Source organism: Trachypithecus francoisi, unplaced genomic scaffold (genome assembly GCF_009764315.1).
Source record: "Trachypithecus francoisi isolate TF-2019V2 unplaced genomic scaffold, Tfra_2.0 Contig01461, whole genome shotgun sequence".
Taxonomy (NCBI): domain Eukaryota; kingdom Metazoa; phylum Chordata; class Mammalia; order Primates; family Cercopithecidae; genus Trachypithecus; species Trachypithecus francoisi.
This window is the reverse complement of record NW_022681433.1, coordinates 19,080,261-19,099,763: the sequence shown is the minus strand read 5'-3', so window position 1 is coordinate 19,099,763 and position 19,503 is coordinate 19,080,261. Positions and strand designations below refer to the sequence as shown.

At 41.0% G+C, this 19,503-nt stretch overlaps 1 protein-coding gene across 4 annotated transcripts in view; it reads left to right on the top strand.

Moving 5' to 3' along the window:
• The window catches only part of TNFRSF19 (TNF receptor superfamily member 19), a 102,922-nt gene that overhangs the window by 70,357 nt on the left and 13,062 nt on the right, over positions 1–19,503 (top strand). For all 4 annotated transcript variants that reach the window (XM_033237271.1, XM_033237262.1, XM_033237256.1 and 1 more), the window contains exons 6-7: positions 17,762–17,926; positions 19,092–19,217. In XM_033237271.1, coding sequence (XP_033093162.1) covers positions 17,762–17,926; positions 19,092–19,217 — 291 coding nt within the window. The remainder of the gene's footprint in view (positions 1–17,761; positions 17,927–19,091; positions 19,218–19,503) is intronic.

The window sequence follows — 19,503 nt, the reverse complement described above, 5'->3', positions numbered from 1 at the left end:
TATTAGAATGTTGAAAATCCCATGTAACTTACTGAATACTGTATCATACACTGTCAAACTTGCAATGGTTTTACACCATTGTAAAGTCAACAAATCTTAGATTGAACCATCGTAAGTCGAGGATTATCTGTAACAGTGTCATGCCTTTATAAGAAAGAGGTCTAAACTTCTGGAACAGATTATTTTGGTTTGTTTTTAATCATTAATTCTCCTCCTTAACTTTAGTACTTGAGGGCTATGGGGACACACGCATCAACAATTAGTTGCAAGTCACTCATTCCATCACGTTTTCAAAGGCCTATCCACTATATAGGTGATTTCAGTTAAGAGACAGTCCAGATTCTGACATAATCATTATAATGTCTTGATTCTGAATAATAATTGGAGAAAGCATAACTACCACTTATGGCAGTTTACTGTGTGCCGGGTTCCATGCTAACCCTTTATGTGCAGTACTTCATTCAGCTCTCACAAAAATCCTGTGAAGTACATATTGTTATTTCTTGGTTTGACCAGTAAGGAAACTGAGGCAAGAGGCTGTCATTTGCTGGTGGTTACACAGCTAGTACACGCAAAGCCAGGGGGTGAACCCAGACTGTTGGCTGCAAAGCTGTTAACCATTACTATGCAGCATCTTCCCGTAAGTTTTAAAGCCAGGAAAGAGGGAAGGAAAGAGGGATGATGCCCTGTTGATGTGCTTGTTATCACACATGGACCCGTGGAGGGAAGCTCTATGTAAATCTTTTTAAAAATTTAAACTATGATCACTCAGAACCTGAGTGCTTAAATTTATCAATAAGCAATGCTTCCAGTTTTTTGTCAGCATATATTTACCCCAGAGCTCCAGCAAAAAAATCAGGTCAGGTCTTTGGAATAGATGTGTTTCCACTTTACTCCTCATTGAGCAAAATCAGGTTCATGTAAGCACAACTTTAATGTGTGTTCACAGGCACATGAAAATTTACCACATCAATTCTGCTAATGCAGTTTTTTCATACATATATTAATTTATCTAGACAGTGCTGCCATTTTCTGCTTCCTCAGTAGGTGTAATTAAAAGCAACTATTCTTTGTAATTAATATGTTGATGTTGCATTCTTATCTTTAACCCTTTGATCCAGAGTAATGTTCTGTCAGTACCCAACTAATAACAATAAACTTATCTCTCTCTCTGAGAAGAGATTTTAAGCCACTGGCTATTACCTAAGATTTTCCAAGAGCAGAGATAAAGTAGCATCTAAGAACTGATAGAGTAAGAAGTTGTTATTTAAAGAAGTTTCTACTCTTCTAATAGCATACCTCTTCTGTTTTATAAATTCAGCAACATGTTTTGATGAAAGCTGTTGTGAATGCAGTGGAGAGCTTTGATTCACATAACTGCAAGATTTGGACCTTTCTGCCTATAATTCAGAAGATAAAAATGGGATAATGCAAACCATTTTGGAACATTAGCTGTCATTCTGTCTCTTTGAATACCGTGTAAAAGGGAGTAGTATTTATTAATAATCTAAAGGAAACTTTTTAAAGTGACTCTTGTAAGAACTTGAGAATTAAAATAAATGTGAGAGGAACCAAGTGCTTTAAATTTCAGAACAGATATAAACATCTGCAGTTTCACGAAGGACATTTCACATTTTCTTCCTGGTTTTCTTCCAACACACAGTAACAGGCTGAGGATGGCAATAAAACGATGATGGGCAGGCAGCCAGAGGAAAGCAGAAATAGTTAAATCAGAATTGCCGGATGGCGAAAAGGTGCGAAGATCCTCCGTGGGGTATCTCCAGGGCGAGTCCTGCTCTGTGTGGTTCTAAATAACTAAATCACCTCCACCCCTCAGTGCCCCAGCTGAGATCCCATCAGTGCCATTGTCATGTGCATTTGTTTTGTTCCAGGGATAGTCTTTCATCTCTTACATTTCACTTTACTGACCCTGGCTCACAGCACTTAGACACAAGTTCATACAGCAATCTAAGTGGGAAAAAAAAGATATAAAAGTTTACCTCTTAGGGGTGAGTTCTGCTCACAATGAAAGCATAGTTATGAATCATCAGTATTAATAGTAAAACAGGGACAGCTTGGAGCCACCTTAGGGTTCTGCCTTGATTCACTTACATTTTAAATCACAAAAGGGCTGATAATTAGGGCAGTGCCTACCAAGGGAACTTAAAAGAAGAGTCAAGCTCAGAAGTTCTGTATTTATAAACCAATGTTCCAACACTGCTCACCATAGGGAAAAAGCTTGCATAGCTGTGCTGGTTTTGATGCGCCCTCAGTTTGATACGGTTTCGCTATGTCCTCACTCAAATCTCGTCTTGTAGTTCCCATAATCTCCACATGTTGTGGGAGGGACCCAGTGGGAGATAATTGAATCATGGGGGCGGTTTCTTTCATCCTGTTCTTGTGATAATAAGTTCGTTCTCTCAAGATCTGATGATTTTATCAGGGGCTTTCCCCCCTTTGCTTGGCATCTCTCCTTGCTGCCACCATGTGAAGGATGCTTGCTTCCCCTTCCAGCATGACTGTAAGTTTCCTGAGGCCTCCCCAGCCATGCTGAACTGTGAGTTAATTAAACGTCTTTTCTTTTTAAATTACCCAGTCTCAGATTTGTCTTTATTAGCCTCATGAGAACAGACTAATACACAGTTCAAAAAAGAAACTCATTGAAAACGATATCAGGCACTAGCTTGGAAACTCAGCCCTCAGCATGTTTGAGGACTGTGGTCTGACGTGATGAACTTTTGCTTTACTTTGTGCAGCAGAACTGCGGTGAGCTGTCCTAAACACAGATGGTAGGAAATAGGCTGGCCTGTATGTCTGCCAGTCTCAGATGCTGGTGAGCAGAGGTCTCAGCCCCCTGTGTATCTATCTATATTCGGGTGAAGCTTCAAAAGTAACATAAGAATGACTCCTTAGGAAAAAGATGCAAATCCTAGTGTCATCCTTCTGTGGTCCTCTATTTGAAGAATAATACTTTCTTACTCTAAACAACCCACTTCAGTAACAGATCACCAGTACTCTTAATTCCACTGAGCTCTCCTCCTCTTACTTTGTGACATCACATTTTCAAATCACATTTTGGTTTCATTTTAGCTCAGAATCATTCGATAATAAATTTGTAAGGGGCTACAATGGGCAGGGTCACTGATTTTTTAAAAATCATCAATCTTTTTCTTCAGAATGTACAAATTTGTTTTCTGTAACTAATCTCTATCCTGATGTAAAAAATATCCTGATGTAGCCTACCTTTTTTTTGAGACAGAGTCTCACTCTGTTGCCCAGGCTGGAGTGCAGTGGTGTGATCTCAGCTCACCACAACCTCCGCTGCCTGGGTTCAAGGGATTCTCGAACCTCAGCCTCCTGAGTAGCTGGGATTACAGGTGTGCGCCACCATGCCCAGCTAATTTTTGCATTTTTAGTAGAGATGGGTTTTCGCCATGTTGACCAGGCTGGTCTCAAACTCCTGGCATCAAGTAATCTGCCTGCCCTGGCCTCCCAGAATGCTGGGATTACAGGTGTGAGCCACTGCACCTGGCCTGTTGTAGCCTACTTATTTAAGAATCAAAAGAACTCATCTTGCAAAGCCTTGGCTTATTTATGTCTTTCTTGAATTATGGTCTTTATACTTGCTTGTTTTCTCCTTATCTCAGAGGCTGACTCCTCCTCTATCTGACTTCCTCATTTCAAAGCCTACCTGCATTTTGCCCTAGGTCCTCTTTACACTGTACATGCATAGGTGATCTGATCAGTTCCTGGCTTTGGACGTTATCTATGCACTGATGCTTTTTGAATTTATATCTCCAGCTACAATCTCTTTTCTGCCTCAGTTTTGTATGTCCAGCTGCTGGCTTAACAGATCGACATGGATAAATAGGTATCTCAAACTTAGCAATTAAAATGTTTTATACCTCCTTCCTCCCTCCAGCAAACCCATGGTCCCTCAACACTTCACCATCTCCATAAATTAGCAGACAGCACCTAATTCACCCAGTGGTTTACTGTAAAACCGAGGCATCATCGTTGATTCTGCCTTTCCTTGCACCCGACTCACAGTCCATCAGTGTATGCAAATACTCTTAGAACAAACAGTTCTCAAATCAAGCCAACTGACAATATTTCCATGACTGTAATCTTAACCCAAGCCATCACCATCACCATCTGGACCAGTGTGGCACCCCCAGGCCTGCACTTCCTCTCTTTCCCTCCCTGGTCAGCAGCCAGTGATCTTTCTGAAGTGGAAGGCAGAACCTGCCACCCTCCACCCTGAAGCTCCCCCAGTCACTTCCTATTAGCTTTCTTTTTAATTGTGGGAAAACATATATCACATAAAATTAGCCACTTCAGCCTTTTTTTAAGTGTACAAATCAGTGATACTAATAACATTCATGATATTGTGCAGCCATCAGCGCTAAGCTACTTCCATATCTCTTTCACCACCCCAGACAGAAGCTCCACACCCATTAAACAAAAGCTCACTGTGCCTCCCTTGTCCTACCCCTGGTAATTTATAATATACTTTCTGTCTCTATGAATTTGCCAGTTCTAGGTATCTCTTATAAGTGGAATTAAATTAATATTTGTCCTTTTGTGTCTGGCTTATTTCATTTAGCATCATGTTTTCAAGATTCATTCATGTTGTGGTATATATCAAGTTTTCCTTCCTTTTGAAGGCTGAATAATATTCCACTGTATGTCTGTGCCACATTTTGTTATCCACTCATCTGCTGATGGACGACTGGATTGTTTCCACCTTTTGGCTATAGTGAATAATGCTGCTATGAAGATATACAAATATCTGATTCCTCATTTTCCGTTCCTTGGGGTATATGCCCAGGAGTGAAATTGCTGGGCTGTATGGTAACTCTGTGTTGAACGTTTAGAGGACTGCCAAATTGTATCCCACAGCAGCTGCACCAGTTTACATTCTCACCAGTAACAGTCATACATTTTCACACGGGTCCCAATTTCTCCACTTCTCCACCAAAACTTGTTATTTTCTATTTTTTGAATTATAGCCATCCTAATGGGTATGAAGTGGTGTCTCATTATGTCTGGATTTATAGTTCCCTAATTATTAATGGCGAGCATCTTTTCATGTGCTGATTGGCCATTAGTATGTCTTTGGGTGAATGTCTCTATTCAAATCCTTTTTCTACTTTTAAATTTGTTTGTTTTTGTTGTTGAGTTGTAGGAGCTCTTTATATATTCTGTATATTAAATCCTTACCAGATAAATGAATTGCTAATATTTTCTTCTACTCTGTGGGCTGTCATTTCATGTCCCTGATGGTGTCCTTTAAAGCACGAAAGTTTTTAATTTTTATAAAGTCCAATGTATCTCTTGTTTTCTTCTGTTTCCTTTGCTTTTGGTGTACACTTAAGAAACGATTCCAAGCCCAAGGTCATGAAGATTTTCCTCTATGTCTTTTTCTAAGAATATTTATTTATTTATGTCTTTATTTAGAGATGGCGTCTCGCTGTGTCACCCAGGCTGGAGTGCAGTGGTGTGATCTTGGCTCACTGTAACCTTGAACTCCTGAGCTCAAATGATCCTCCTGTCTCAGCCTCCCGAGTAGCTGGGACTACAGGTGACACCACCATGCTCAGCATGGAACCTTCTCCAGGATAGACCACTTGTTAAGTCACAAAACACGTGTCCATAAGTTTGAGAAGACAGAAATCATACAAAGTAGCTTTTCCAATCATAAAGGAATAAAATTAGAAATTTTAGCTCAGAAATTTTAGTTTCAGCTCTTGATCTATTTTTAGTCAACTTTTAAATGTGGTGCAAGGTAGTCTTCAACTTCATTCTTTTGCAGATGGACATCCAGGTTTCCTAACACCATTTTTTGAACAGGCTTCCCTTTCCCCATTGAATGGTATTGGCACTCATATAAAAAAATCAGTTGACCATAAATGTATGGGTTTACTTCAGGACTGTCGATTCTGTTCCAGTGGTCTATATGTCTGTCATTATTCTAGTACTACCCCCGGTTTTTTTGTTGTTGTTTTTTGTTTTTGTTTTTGTTTTTTAATGTAGCTTTTGTAGTAAGGTTTGAAATTGGGAAATGTGAGTGCTCCATCTTTGTTCTTTTGTAAGATTATTTTGACTGTTTCAGGGTTCCTTGAAATTCCATATGACTTTTAGGTTCCTTGAAATTTCATGTGAATTTTAGGATAGGCTTTTTCACTTCTGTAAAAAATACCATTGAATTTTGACAGAAATTGCATTGAATCTGCATATCACTTTGGGTAGTATTGTCATCTTAACAATAGTACGTTTTCCAGTCTATGAACATGGAAGGCACTTCCATATATTTTGGTCTTCTTTCATTTCTTTCAACAGTGTTTGATAGTTTTGAGTGTACAAGTCTCGTACCTCCTTCGTTAAATTTATTCTTAAATATTTTAGTCTTTTTGATATTTTGTAAATGGAATTATTTTCTTAATCTCCTTCAGTTGTTCATGGCTAGAGTATAAAAATAGAGCTGATTTTTACATGTTGATTTTGTATCCTGCAATGTTGCTGAATTCATTTATTAGTTCTAACAGTTTTTTGTGGAATCCTTATTGTTTTCAACATGTAAGATAATGTCTTCTACAAAAAGAGGTAGTTTTGCTTCTTCCTTCCCAATTTGGATGCTTTTCTTTCTTTTTCTTAATTTCTCTGGCTAGGACTTCCAGTACCATATTAAGTAGATTTGGTAAACGTGGGTATCTTTGTCTTCTTGATCTTGGGGGAAAGTAAGTGTTCAGTTCAGTCTTTCATCACTGAATGTGATGTTAGCTGTGAATTTTTAATATATGACCTTTATCATGTTAAAGAAGTTTCCTAGTTCACTGAGTGTTTTTATCATGAAAGAGTGTTGGATATTGTCAAAGGCTTTATCAGCATAAATAATTTTGTCACGTATTTTTCCCCTTCATTTTATTATTGCTTATTGTATTGACTGACTTTTGCATGGTTAACTACCATTGCCTTCCTGGGATAAATCCCACTTGGTCGTGGTGTATAATCTTTTAATATGCTGCTGAATTCAGTTTGGTACTATTTTGTTGGTAATGTTTGTCTCTATATTTATAAAGGATCTTGAGCTGTAGTGTTTTTTCCTCATAGCACCTCTATCTGGCTTTGGTATGCAGCAATGCTAGCCTTGTAGAATGAGTTAAAAGTGTTCTCCCCTCTTCATTTTTTGGGATGAGTTTGAGAAGTATTGGAGTTAATTCTTCTTTAAGTATTTGGTTGAATTCGCCAGTAAAGCTGTCTGGTTGTGGGCTCTTCTTTTTCAGGAAGTATTTGATTACCGATTCAATCTCTTCGGTTATATAGATCAATTCAGATTTCCTGTTTCTTCTTGTATCCATTTTGTTAGTTTATGTGTTTCTGGGAATTTTTCCATTTTATCTAATTTGTCCGATTTGTTGGCATATGACTGATTATAGTATTTTCTTATCCTTTTTATTTCTGTAAAGACTTTAGTAATATTCTCTTTCATTTCTGAATTTAGTAATTTGACTATTCTCTCTGATTTTCTTAGTCTAAAATTTTGTTGATTTTATTGGTCTTTTCAAAAAGTCAACTTTTAGTTTTATTTTTTCCATTATTTTCCTATTCTCTATTTCATTGATCTCTGCCCTAGTCCTTCTTACTTCCTTTCATTTGCTACCTTTTGGCTTAGTTTGTTTTTTTTCCATAATGTTTTAAAGTGGAAGGTAAAGTTATTGACTTTAGATCTTGCTTCTTTTTTAATGTAGGAATTTATTGATACAAATTTCCCTCTGAGCCCTGCTTTTGTTGTATTCCATAGTTTTGCTATGTTGTGTTTTTACTTTTATTCACCTCAAAGTATTTTCTAATTTTCTTTGTGATTTTTTCTTTGACTCATTGATTATTTAAGATTGTATTGTTGAATTTTCAAATCTTTGTGACTTTTTCAGTTTTCATTCTCTCGTTGATTTCTAATTTTATTCCTTTATGATTGGAAAAGCTACTTTGTATGATTTCTGTCTTCTCAAACTTATGGACACTTGTTTTGTGACTTAACAGGTGGTCTATCCTGGAGAAGGTTCCATGTACACACGAGGAGAATGTGTATTCTGATGCTGAGTACCTCCTGTCATTCTTAGAATAGAATCCAGACTTCTCACAGTCGCTGTAAATCCCTACAGGAATTGACCCCAACCAGCTCTTCTGGCATAAAATCCCTCCATTCTTCCCCTAGCTCTTGCTTAGGAGGTATTTTTGACTGACTTATTAATTAACATAATCTTTAGTTTAATGGCAGTAATGTATCTTTTGATAGCATGTGAAACAAGTACATGATGTATCTTTGTGGAATGTTTTTAAATATGTGGAATAATCTTGTACATGAGTGTGCCCAGCAGCATTATTCACAAGAGCCAAAGCTGGGAAAACCCAGATGCCCATCATCTGAGAAATGGCTAAACAAAATGTGGTGTATCTATACAATGGAATATTACTCAGTCATGAAAAAATGAAGCTCTGATACAAGTTACACCATGGATGAATCTTTAAAACATTATCCTAAGTGAAAGAAGCCAGACATAAAAGGCTGTATAACACTGTATATCCATTTATATGACGTATGCAGAATAGGCACATCCATAGAGACAGAGGACAGATTAGGGCTTGCCAGGGGTGAGAGGGATGGGGGAAAGGGAGTGACCATTTAATGGGGATGGGATTTCCTTTTGGGGAGATAAGAATGTTCAGGAATTAGTGGTGACGGTGGCGTAACATTGTGAATGTATTCATCTTCTTAATAGTAAATCTTATGTATATTTTACTATAATTTAAAAAATAAGTTCAATTTAAAAATTGTAGATATGGATATAAATGGAAGAACAAACAGAACAAGCTTTTTTAAAAAAAATAATATTTCTTTTGGTTATTGAAAAAGAAACATAGTCCTAAGACTATGTTTTAGTCTAAAATTTAAAAAACATAAATGACACAGGCTTATTATTATTTCACATTTATCCAGTGTCAGCGTGCTTGGTATAAAGTGTGTTTTAGAAATTCAACTATTTTGTTTACTGGCAGACTCTACAGTGGTACATCTGGAATTCATATGTTGAGTGTTGCATAGATATTTTTGCTTAACCAGTTTAGAGGAACAAGATAGAGCTTACACTCCAGAAGTGTATGCTTGTCTCAGTTAAGATTGCAGAGAGCTCTTTGTTAATAATTTTTAAAGAACATGACTAGAAATAGATTGATCATCAGGTTTTAATTTTGTTAAACTTTTATTTGATTTGGCTTTTTGGTGGTGGTGGTGCTGGTAGAAGAGCACAGAAAGCAATGGATTGAGTTGTAGTTTACTTGAAGCAAATATGAAAGTCAAAGATAAAATATTTCAGTGAAAAATATTTTTAAATGTCTCATTTTTGTGTTTATATTTCAGTACTTATTGCTAATTGAATTGCATGTGTCAAAACATAGTCACCAATAAGTAAAAATGCTTGCATTTCCAATTATGTTGGAGTTGCCAGAGTGATGCGCTATACAGCAGGAAACCAGATGTGTTATTTTCATGTACTGAACTCTCTAATGAAAACCTAAGGCATTAATGAAATCTCAAAGGTGGAAGCCCAGACAGAAAGCATAATTAGTTCATTTACAACTTGATCTTCCCTACTACATTTATTTAATACTCATTTTATGATACCACATAGACCTTTAAAATAACACTTAAAAATGAAGTTTATAAGCCATATGTTGTTTTTTACTGTAATAAAATTCAATAGCCTCCTTAATCTAGGGTTTAGATAAAACAGGTTGGATTTATAAAGCCATGCTTGTGTTTTAAATTAGGTCAAGCTATATTGTATATGTTATATACAATATATATACTGGGTAACTAGAATATACTGGTCTATACAGAATCTGAACCAGTAATCCTTCACACTATAGTCTTTTTTTTTTTTTTAAACTCTAAATGGTTGGGAAGAACACAGCATGCTTTAAAAAAAAAAAAAAAAAGCATAAGTTTTAAGAGTCAAACTAACCTGAGCTCAGAGCTAGATCCAGCCACCTAATGGTTGTTTGGCATGAAAAAGTATGTTGAGATACGTATTGACTTCTCCATCTATGAGATACTTTCTGCACAGAGTTATTACAGCACCCAGAAAGTGGGTATGTAGGGGCTGGTCCCTGCACGGTGGTTATGTGGTAACTGTGATGGTATTGATGATAATTCAGCTACCTTTCTACAAAAGACAAATACAGTCTCCTGTGGTTAACTGCTCTCTAGCACTCACTGTTCTCTCCATACCTCTGTCTACTGTTGGAGGGGAGTAAGTAAACATGTCAGATTAATACGACTAATTTGGTAAAATGATATCAACACTTAACTGTCCCCATTATCTAGCTCACCTGATAGTTTCTGAAACTGGTTCCAAAGCACTTGTGTTGGACGAAGCGGTTCACCTCCTGAAGGCCTTCCCCTTTTCTTCTTTGGGTATTCATTATACATCAGTCATCATTTTATATAGATTGTTAACTGAGATTACATTTGGCATATAATAAGATCCTTCTGTGATGACTCCATGAAGCGCTAGTTAAAATGGACTACAGAAGGCCAAGTTTTTGTTTGATATTCATTCCAAGGATGTGGTCAGCAGTCTACGTGGATTATCTATCGATATATCTGAGCCACCCTTGCTCTCTCACACATGGCCTGATTAACTGCAAAGAGTAAGTGCTTGCAAACAAAACTGTTCTTTGCTCCAGTTGTTCCCATCTGCACTGTCATTAGCTACGTAGCCCAAGGTGGAAGGTTATTAGACAACCAGTGAACACATCATTGGCGTAATCTCATCTTATTGATTGGACAAGTCCCCATTAAGTCACCTTTCTGGAATACTTGAGGTTTTTCCTTTTCTTTCATAGACGTTCATTCATTCTCTCATTTAACACATATTTATCAGGCACCAGCCATGTGCCAGGAACCCTTATAGATGTTAAAAATACAAGCAAAACTCCCTGCCCTTTCAGTGAGAGATGTAATTGGCTAGGATAAAGGCTAAGCTGCTGTAACAAACAGACCCAGAAATATCGTGATCTCTTAAGATAGAAGTTTCTCTCTCTCTTATTTAGCGTTTCAGCCTGGGAAAGCAGCTCTGCGACATGATGTCTCAGAGCCCAGCTTCCTGCCCCTTGTGCTAAGCCAGCCTTAGACATCTGCTTCCCACAGAGAATCAAGGCTTGGCTGCTGCATTCACCTCCCTGCTTACAGTGAGGGTCACGTCTAGGTCAAGCAATGGCTCCCTGGGTGGAGGTGAGCCACACATAATGCACACCCCGTCGGCCCACTTTCCTCCCCACTGACGCAAACCTGGACACGGTCAGGCGCAGCTGCAGTGTGGCTTCTTGCTGGACCTAGCTTCACCACAAGCCTAGTGCATGTGTTTGAGAAGCAGGATGGGATCTCCAACTCCTACCTTGGCAGAGAATGACAGTGAACGAAACAAGTAAAGTATACAAAATGTCAGATGATCCTCAGTGCTGTGAAGGAAGAGAAGGCAGGGCAGTGGGTAGGAAGTGCTCGGGAGAAACTGCAATTTTAAATAGATTGGTGGGAAGCCTCACTGAGGTGGTGACATTTGCGGAAGGACTCCGGCAGCTGAGGTGCAGTTCTTGTGGCAGTCTAGGGGAGCGCTGCCGACAGAGGCACTGACAGGTGAGGAAGATCTGTGGGAGGTGCACGGAGTGTGTTGTGGGATTTGCTTGTAGTAGGGGGCACATGCTTTGGACATGGTGAGTTGAAATGCGTCTTCATCCACGTGGAGGTGCCAAGTAGGCTGTGGGTTGTATGACTCTGGAGTTCGGGAGAGCAGATCAGACTGGGAAGAAAATTTCAGAGTACTGAAATCCAGTATCCGACTTCATCATTCATGTAAATGCCACGCTCATGTCTGCAGGGAGAGCACAGCCAGGCCACAGTGGCCACGCTGTGTCCCCCCACAGGGGACTTTCTGGGCAGCAGATCTGTTGGAGTGTGCCTGGCAGCTGGTTCCACAGGGGTTCACCTGCCCCAGTAGAGTATTCAGGCCCTTCTGCCTCAGTGGGTCTTGGTGGCTGCACGAGGAGCCTGCCCAGGGAGGAAACTGAGATTAAGAGCTGTGCAAAAAGAGTCTTGTTTGTGACCAGGGTGGAAAGTGGCAAGAGCCAGGTTTTGGACACCAGTTCCCTTCCTCCCAAGCAGCCCCGCCTGAATGGGGCCCTTTGTTAGGAAAATTCTCCAGGAAGAAGGATGTTTTGCTGAGCAGGTTTTTAAACATTGCATAGTAGGAAGTTGGAGAGGTTAAGCAAGTAGGGAGTAGCAGCAGAAGGCAGAGGAGGGAGCCTGACAAGCCCAGGCGGAGTCCAGCTGTGACTGCCTGTGCGCATCCTTTCCCATTTCCCTCCCTACTGGGGCCCTTTCCAGATGTAGTCACCTCCACAGAATGCCCCCCTCCCTGCCCCAGGACACCCAGTCATTGCTCAGCGTGCTCACTGCCCCCACGTCTGATCACAATGGCCCTTCGTGCAGACACCAAGACCCACGGTAAGGCGGAGGACCCCGAACATTTCTGTGGGCAGGTGAACTGCTGCAGAACCAGCTGCCATGCGCACTCCTGCAGCTCTGCTGTCTGGAAAGCCCTGTGACTGCTCTGTGGCCTTGCGGAATTCTGGGCCCTTACGTAAACAAACATGAGCTGTACTTTGGTTATCACTACCCGACAGAATGTTTTGATCTCAGAAGCTACCTGCATCTGTGGAGCAGTGCGGTCTACTGGAGGGGCTCAGAAGGTCTGAATCCAGTTTTCAAGCTGCCGCTGCTTTGCTGTGTAACCTTGAGCACGTGACTCAAGGTCGTGATTTTCTTGCGTATCAAATGAAGCTCATCAATGAACGCTCACCACTTTACCTAGTGAGGAGGGTGAGGCATGAAGGTGTGTTAGAAGCTGTCTCTGCAGAAGCTAGTGGGGACGGTTCCGCCACCTCTGTGGCTTGCAAATAGGTTCCTCATTTGCAGCATCTGAGAAGTTGCTCTTGCCTTTGTCCGGTGTGACAAGTGTCTCCAATATATGTATTTCAAGGCTTTCCAGCTATGCTTGAAGCTCTTTACGGGATGGAATGTGGGGAGAGGATGTGGATTTCTGCACCTCGGTCTACTCCAAAGAAGCTCAGTTCGGACTTTCTAAAAACACTTGCCAGACGTTGCTGGAGACCTCCATTTCCTTTGCTTCTATTCAGATTTGCTCCAACTTTTTTAATGCCTTGTAGGATGTCGTACTCAGACACCTGGGACATAATTGTTCAGTTGAGTTGAACTCCTAAGGAGATGCATAATATAAAACTGAACCCATGTAATGGAGGTAAAATGTAAGCTGAAAGAAAACAGTCCTTGCTCTGAAGTAAATTGCTAAAGGGTAGTGCTAAGATTATGGCGGAATTTAATAACTTAATTGGTTAGAGTAAGAAATATTTTGTATTCCGGAAAAGTTAAAAACTTTCCAAGGCATGTGGACATTCCTATTTCCACCTCTTCAGAAGTACTGTCAGAAACCTAATAAGATATGGGCAGAATTCCTGGCTGGCATTCAGTCTGCCTAGTGAACTAGAACGGGGCATTTAGTCAAGGCATGTGAGTGGAAAGAATCTTTCATCTCAGTATCATTGCCACAGGTTAGCAAAACAATACCTTTTCCTTTAGAGCAGATAAGGTCTTTTCTTAGGAATTAACAGCAATATCTCAATTAACAAAAACTTTATAGACTGGAAGCCACTTCATAGTAGCTAGTATAAATCTGCCCCCCCCCCCCCCACCAGTGCCTTATTTTTGGTTTGGTTTTGTTTTTGTTTTTTGCTGCTCAAGTCAAAAAGAATTACAGGCCGGGCGCGGTGGCTCAAGCCTGTAATCCCAGCACTTTGGGAGGCCGAGACAGGTGGATCACGAGGTCAGAAGATCGAGACCATCCTGGCTAACACGGTGAAACCCCGTCTCTACTAAAAAATACAAAAAACTAGCCGGGCGAGGTGGCGGGCGCCTGTAGTCCCAGCTACTTGGGAGGCTGAGGCAGGAGAATGGCATAAACCCGGGAGGCAGAGCATGCAGTGAGCTGAGATCCGGCCACTGCACTCCAGCCTGGGTGACAGAGCGAGACTCTGTCTCAAAAAAAAAAAAAAAAAAAAAGAATTACAAGAAAGTAGTTTTTTTTTTTTTTTTAACTAGAAACTGAAAAGAATTCGTTTCTAGCGCTGTTCTATTTATTTTATTTTATTTTATTTTATTTTTTTTGAGGCGGAGTCTCGCTCTGTCGCCCGGGCTGGAGTGCAGTGGCCGGATCTCAGCTCACTGCAAGCTCCGCCTCCCGGGTTTTACGCCATTCTCCTGCCTCAGCCTCCCAAGTAGCTGGGACTACAGGCACCCGCCACCTCGCCCGGCTAGTTTTTTTTGTATTTTTAGTAGAGACGGGGTTTCACCGTGTTAGCCAGGATGGTCTCGAGCTCCTGACCTCGTGATCCGCCCGTCTCGGCCTCCCAAAGTGCTGGGATTACAGGCTTGAGCCACCGCGCCCGGCCTCTAGCGCTGTTCTAAAATCAAATGATAATCAGTGCAATCTCCTATTTATGTCTGCATTGCTATATGTGACAAAGCTAAAAATGATGAACCAAAAATGACGAACCCATTTCCTAGAAAAAAAGAATGTTTGCTCTAAGTGTTACCATAAACGTGTACCTATAATAAGCAAGAATCAAGAAGGCAGTTTCCAGAGCCCTGTTCCCATGAGCACTCTCTGAGGCTGTTTGAATCAAGAAGATGCCTGTTGTTATATACGTGTCAAAAATCAAGAAGTAAAACTTGTTTATTTTTCTTGTTCATCTTTAGATGCCACTGCCTGGGGAAATGTGTGGAGAAGGGGCATATTGGATGTACTATTCCTTTAAAATTGATATTAACTGTGGCAACTAGATATCATTGGCATTACACTATTGCGCCCTATAGTATATGTGTTAACAAGGCATGTTCAGAGAACATAAATCCTGAGTTACAAACTGCCAACTTAAGAAGGAAATCTCCACTTTGGGGACATTTTAACCTATCTGTAAGTTAGAGACAGTTCCTTTTATATGAAGGAAAATAAGTTGACGAATATATTTTAGAAGGATTTTAAACAATAAGAACGTAAAGTACTCCAATTATGATACTACTTTAACCCCAAATCCCTATTCTTACCAGGATTTTTCTGAATATCCAGTTCTGTGTCAGTTGATGAGCTTCATGGTTACAACAGTTCCGAACTTTGAAGTCCTCCACTCAAATCATGTGTTAAGCTTCATTTTTATGACAGCTCTTGCTAAAACCCCATATTGTGTAGGGCTGGGTTATTTGACCAAAAATTCAAGCTAAGGAGACTCTTCTCACTCTGAAGTGAACGCCTTCCTCACCAATGTAAATGAGAGTTTCCCACAGCTTCACCATTTCATCCAGATAGATAATGTTTTCATTTCCAAGTCACTTCCCCTTCTCTGTGGCTGCTATTTCAACTTGCGTGGGATGCAAGTTCCTCTCCAGTTATGCATTTTCAGTGTTTGCACAGCTGTGCTTGTGCTCATGTGTCCTTTTGTGACTCTGTCCACTGATAGAGGCTGTTTCAGATTAGATTTAATCTCTACCAGGTCAGGGCTGTGATTTTTTTTAACGTGCTGTATAACGAACATTTAGTGTGTGCCGTTTGCTTATTACAGTGCTCTATAGAGTTAGAAGTGATGAAATATACCCTGTGAATATTAAATATGTTTGCAGATAAATGTCCTTTAAAATGTATGATTGAATTCTGAGCCTTATTCATCCAAGCCCAAAACATATGGTGTGTGTGCCTTCCCAGGTGGCAGTAAGAGACTTTTATACGTGGGGCGTGGAATCATTGAGACTGGAATTCCATGCTCCAAGATGATAGTGCCTGCTGTCCTGTTTTTATGATTCAGTAATATTAACCCAAGTGTTTCTCTCTGGCTCTAGCCTCAAGTGTCATACAATCTTATTGGGAGTGAGGGGTGTGTAACTAGGGAGGAGGAGAAAGGCACCAGATGACGGCTTGTGTTTAGGTGCCAACTTGTACAAATACAGACACAGAGCTTCAGTCTCTAGAGTTGCAGTGTCCATTATGATAGCCATTAGCCACGTGTGGCTACTGAGCATTTAAAGTGTGGCTAGTCTCAATTGAGATGAGCTGTGTCTTTAGAATAACACTGGATTTTGAAATTTTAATACAAAATAGAGAATGTAAAATATGTCAATAATTTTTATATTGAATACATATTGAAATGCAATATTTAAGATATATTGGCTAAGTAAAATAGACTAAAGTTAATTTTACCTGTTTTTTTTTGGTTTTTTTTTTTTTTTTTTATTATTGAGACAGTCTCACTCTGTCATCCAGGCTGTTGTGCAGTGGTGCAGTCACAGCTCACTACAGCTTCATGGGCTCAAGGGATCCTCACAACCCAGCCTCCCAAAGTGCTGGGATTACAGGCATGAGCCATCGCACCTGGCCTCCCTTTTACATTTTAAATGCGGTTTCTAGACAACCTGAAATGACATGTGAGCACACATTATACCTCTGCCTGGAACAACCCTCAGTTGAGGGGAGTTTCCCATGGTGAGCGGCACCTGCCGGGGAAGCAGAGGGAGGACTCCTCAGCTCCCTCAGGGCATCTGCTCGGGAAAGAGAAAATGTTAACTGCCCCTCTATGTAGATTTCATGCCACTCTTAAATCTGTCTCTCTCAGATTATTTTGGGGTTAGTTAAGTAGGATATGCTGTTTAACTGTACTGGATATAGATCTCTGATTTAAATGAGTTTGCTTATCCTGGTACCCTCAGGATAGTTTTAAAATGCTAATTATTAGCATCATCATTATAGTGGCTAATGACTCTACAGCACAGCCAGTCCTACACACTTCATATAACACCTGAGTCAGTCACTGTTATTACCTCCATTTGAACAGATGGCAATTGAGACTCAAGTCAAGTGTCTCAAAGTCATACAGGTAGAGGTTGACCCAGGCCATGGGGTTCAGAATCTGCCCTGGACCACAAAGCAGTACCACCCTCTAAAATAGCATCTATTTCTCAACTTTCTTAGCACATGACTATGCCAGCCTTTCCATAGTGTAATAACAGTATTAACTCTTTTCTCCAAAACTTCAATGTTTTCCAGTAGTTTAACAGCTAAGGCATTCAGAGATGTTTACTGTCTCAAAAACTGGGGTCTACTGTAAGGTTCTGGATGATCCAACTCCTTGTTTTCCCCTAAAGTTGCCCCAAAGAGGATACATGCATTCAGTCTGCTTAAAAATGTGGTACAATTCCAATTAAATAAAAAACAGTAGTTCCCTGCCACATGCCGAGTACTGGGCAACCAGAGATAAAGATGACAGACCCCCAGCTCACAAAGAATTCTGCTCTGGTGGAGCTGAAGGCAGATTCTAGTAACGCAATGTGTCGAGGGCTGTGTGTTCATAGTGCCATGGGAAGAGAGGAGAGGGACACCCAGAACATTGTGGGGTGTGGGTAAAGGTGTCCCATTAAAGACATCTTCTGGGTGGAGGGGTGCTTGAGCCATCTTTAAATATCTCATGCTGGTTTTCTCACAGCATGGGAAGGCCACTGGTAAGGGTGCCCGCCAGCTTCGCCGTAAGCACTGCATCTGCGGTTGTTCAGAGCATGCTGACCCCATTCCTGTGGTTTCAGGTGCCAGCAAGGTCAACCTCGTGAAGATCGCGTCCACAGCCTCCAGCCCACGGGACACGGCGCTGGCTGCCATCATCTGCAGCGCTCTGGCCACCGTCCTGCTGGCCCTGCTCATCCTCTGCGTCATCTATTGTAAGAGACAGTTTATGGAGAAGAAACCCAGCTGTAAGTTCTGAGCTCATTACATTTCTTAGCATTTGGGGGAAGGGCATTTATTACCATTGTTGTGCAAGTGTTCCACAAGAGACTTGGCTGAGACAAGCACCAGTGAGCTGTGAAAGAACACAGGGCATAAGAAACACAGGTGATCCCTGAACAGCAGAGGGCTAGGGGAACAGTTAAGAATCCACACATCAGTGTTGACTCCTGGAAAACGTAACTACTAATAGCCTATTGTTGATGAGAAGCCTTACTGGTAAACAGTCAGTTAATACATCTTGTGTATTTTGTTGTGGGTTTTTTTTGGTTTTTGTCGAGACAGAGTCTGACTCTGTCACCTAGGCTGGAGTACAGTGGCGTGATCTCAGCTCATGGCAACCTCTGCCTCCCAGATTCAAGTGATTCTCCTGCCTCAGCCTCCAGAGTAGCTGGGACTACAGGCGCCCACCACCATGCCTGGCTAATTTTCGTATTTTTAGTAGAGATGGGGTTTCACCATGTTGGCCAGGCTGGTCTCGAACTCCTGGCCTCAAGTGATCTGCCCTCCTCGGCCTCCCAAAGTGCTGGGATTACAGGTGTGAGCCACTGCACCTGGCCTGTTATATGTATTATGCCGTGTATTCTTCCATTAAAGTAAGCTAGAGAAAAGAAAACGTTACTATGAGAATCATAAGGGAGACAAAATAAGATTTACTCTTCATTCAGTGGAAGGGGATCGTTGTAAAGGCCTTCATCCTCATCATCTTCACACTGAGTGGACTGAGGAGGAGGGGTCGGCCTTGGTGTCTCAGGGTGGCAGAGGCTGAAGAAAATCTGTGTGTAAGTGACCTGCACAGTTCAAACCCGCATTGCTCAAGGGTCACCTGTAGAACTCACTGAGGTTGCACAACTTTGTAAGGAGACTTACAAGGCTGTGATGTCCCTGTGCCATCAGGCAAAAATAAAAATCACTGTCAGTAATGGCAACATTAGTACCCTACATTTTGAACTTTCTTAACAAATTATTTCATGTCCGTGCTTCCGTATAAGAAGTCATCAAACGTTGGAGGGCTAGCTGACTTGTTCTTTCAAAATACGAAAGCTAGAATGGCACAGGTCTGCATTCGAAGTTCACGGGACTCCCCTGGAGAGGAGACTGTGCTCCCTGACAGAGTTCTCACCCCTCATTTAGGGTCTCTGCGGTCTCAGGACAGTCAGTACAACAGCTCTGAGCTGTCGTGTTTTGACAGACCTCAGCTCCACCCATACGCCCACAGAGCCTGCTGCCAGTGCCGTCATGACTCAGCGCAGCCCTGCGGTAAGTTCAGCAGGGGAGTGCCCTTGGGAGGCCTGGAGGTGCCCAGAGGCGGAGGCAGCAAGAGTTGGCCCTGGTTTATTCATCTCACGGCGAGGTGGCTGTGTTGAGTCTTCTAGTTAAAACTAATCTTGTTAGATTATTCTCCACCATCTCCTGTTGGTTTGGGTGTTTTAAGTCTCTTAAGTATTAAAAAGGAAATAAGCATCTCGTTAAAATTCTACAATTTTTCAGCAACTTTTGGGGCATGTTTGTCTTTCTTGTTTTGAGTCAGTTTATTTAAAATCAC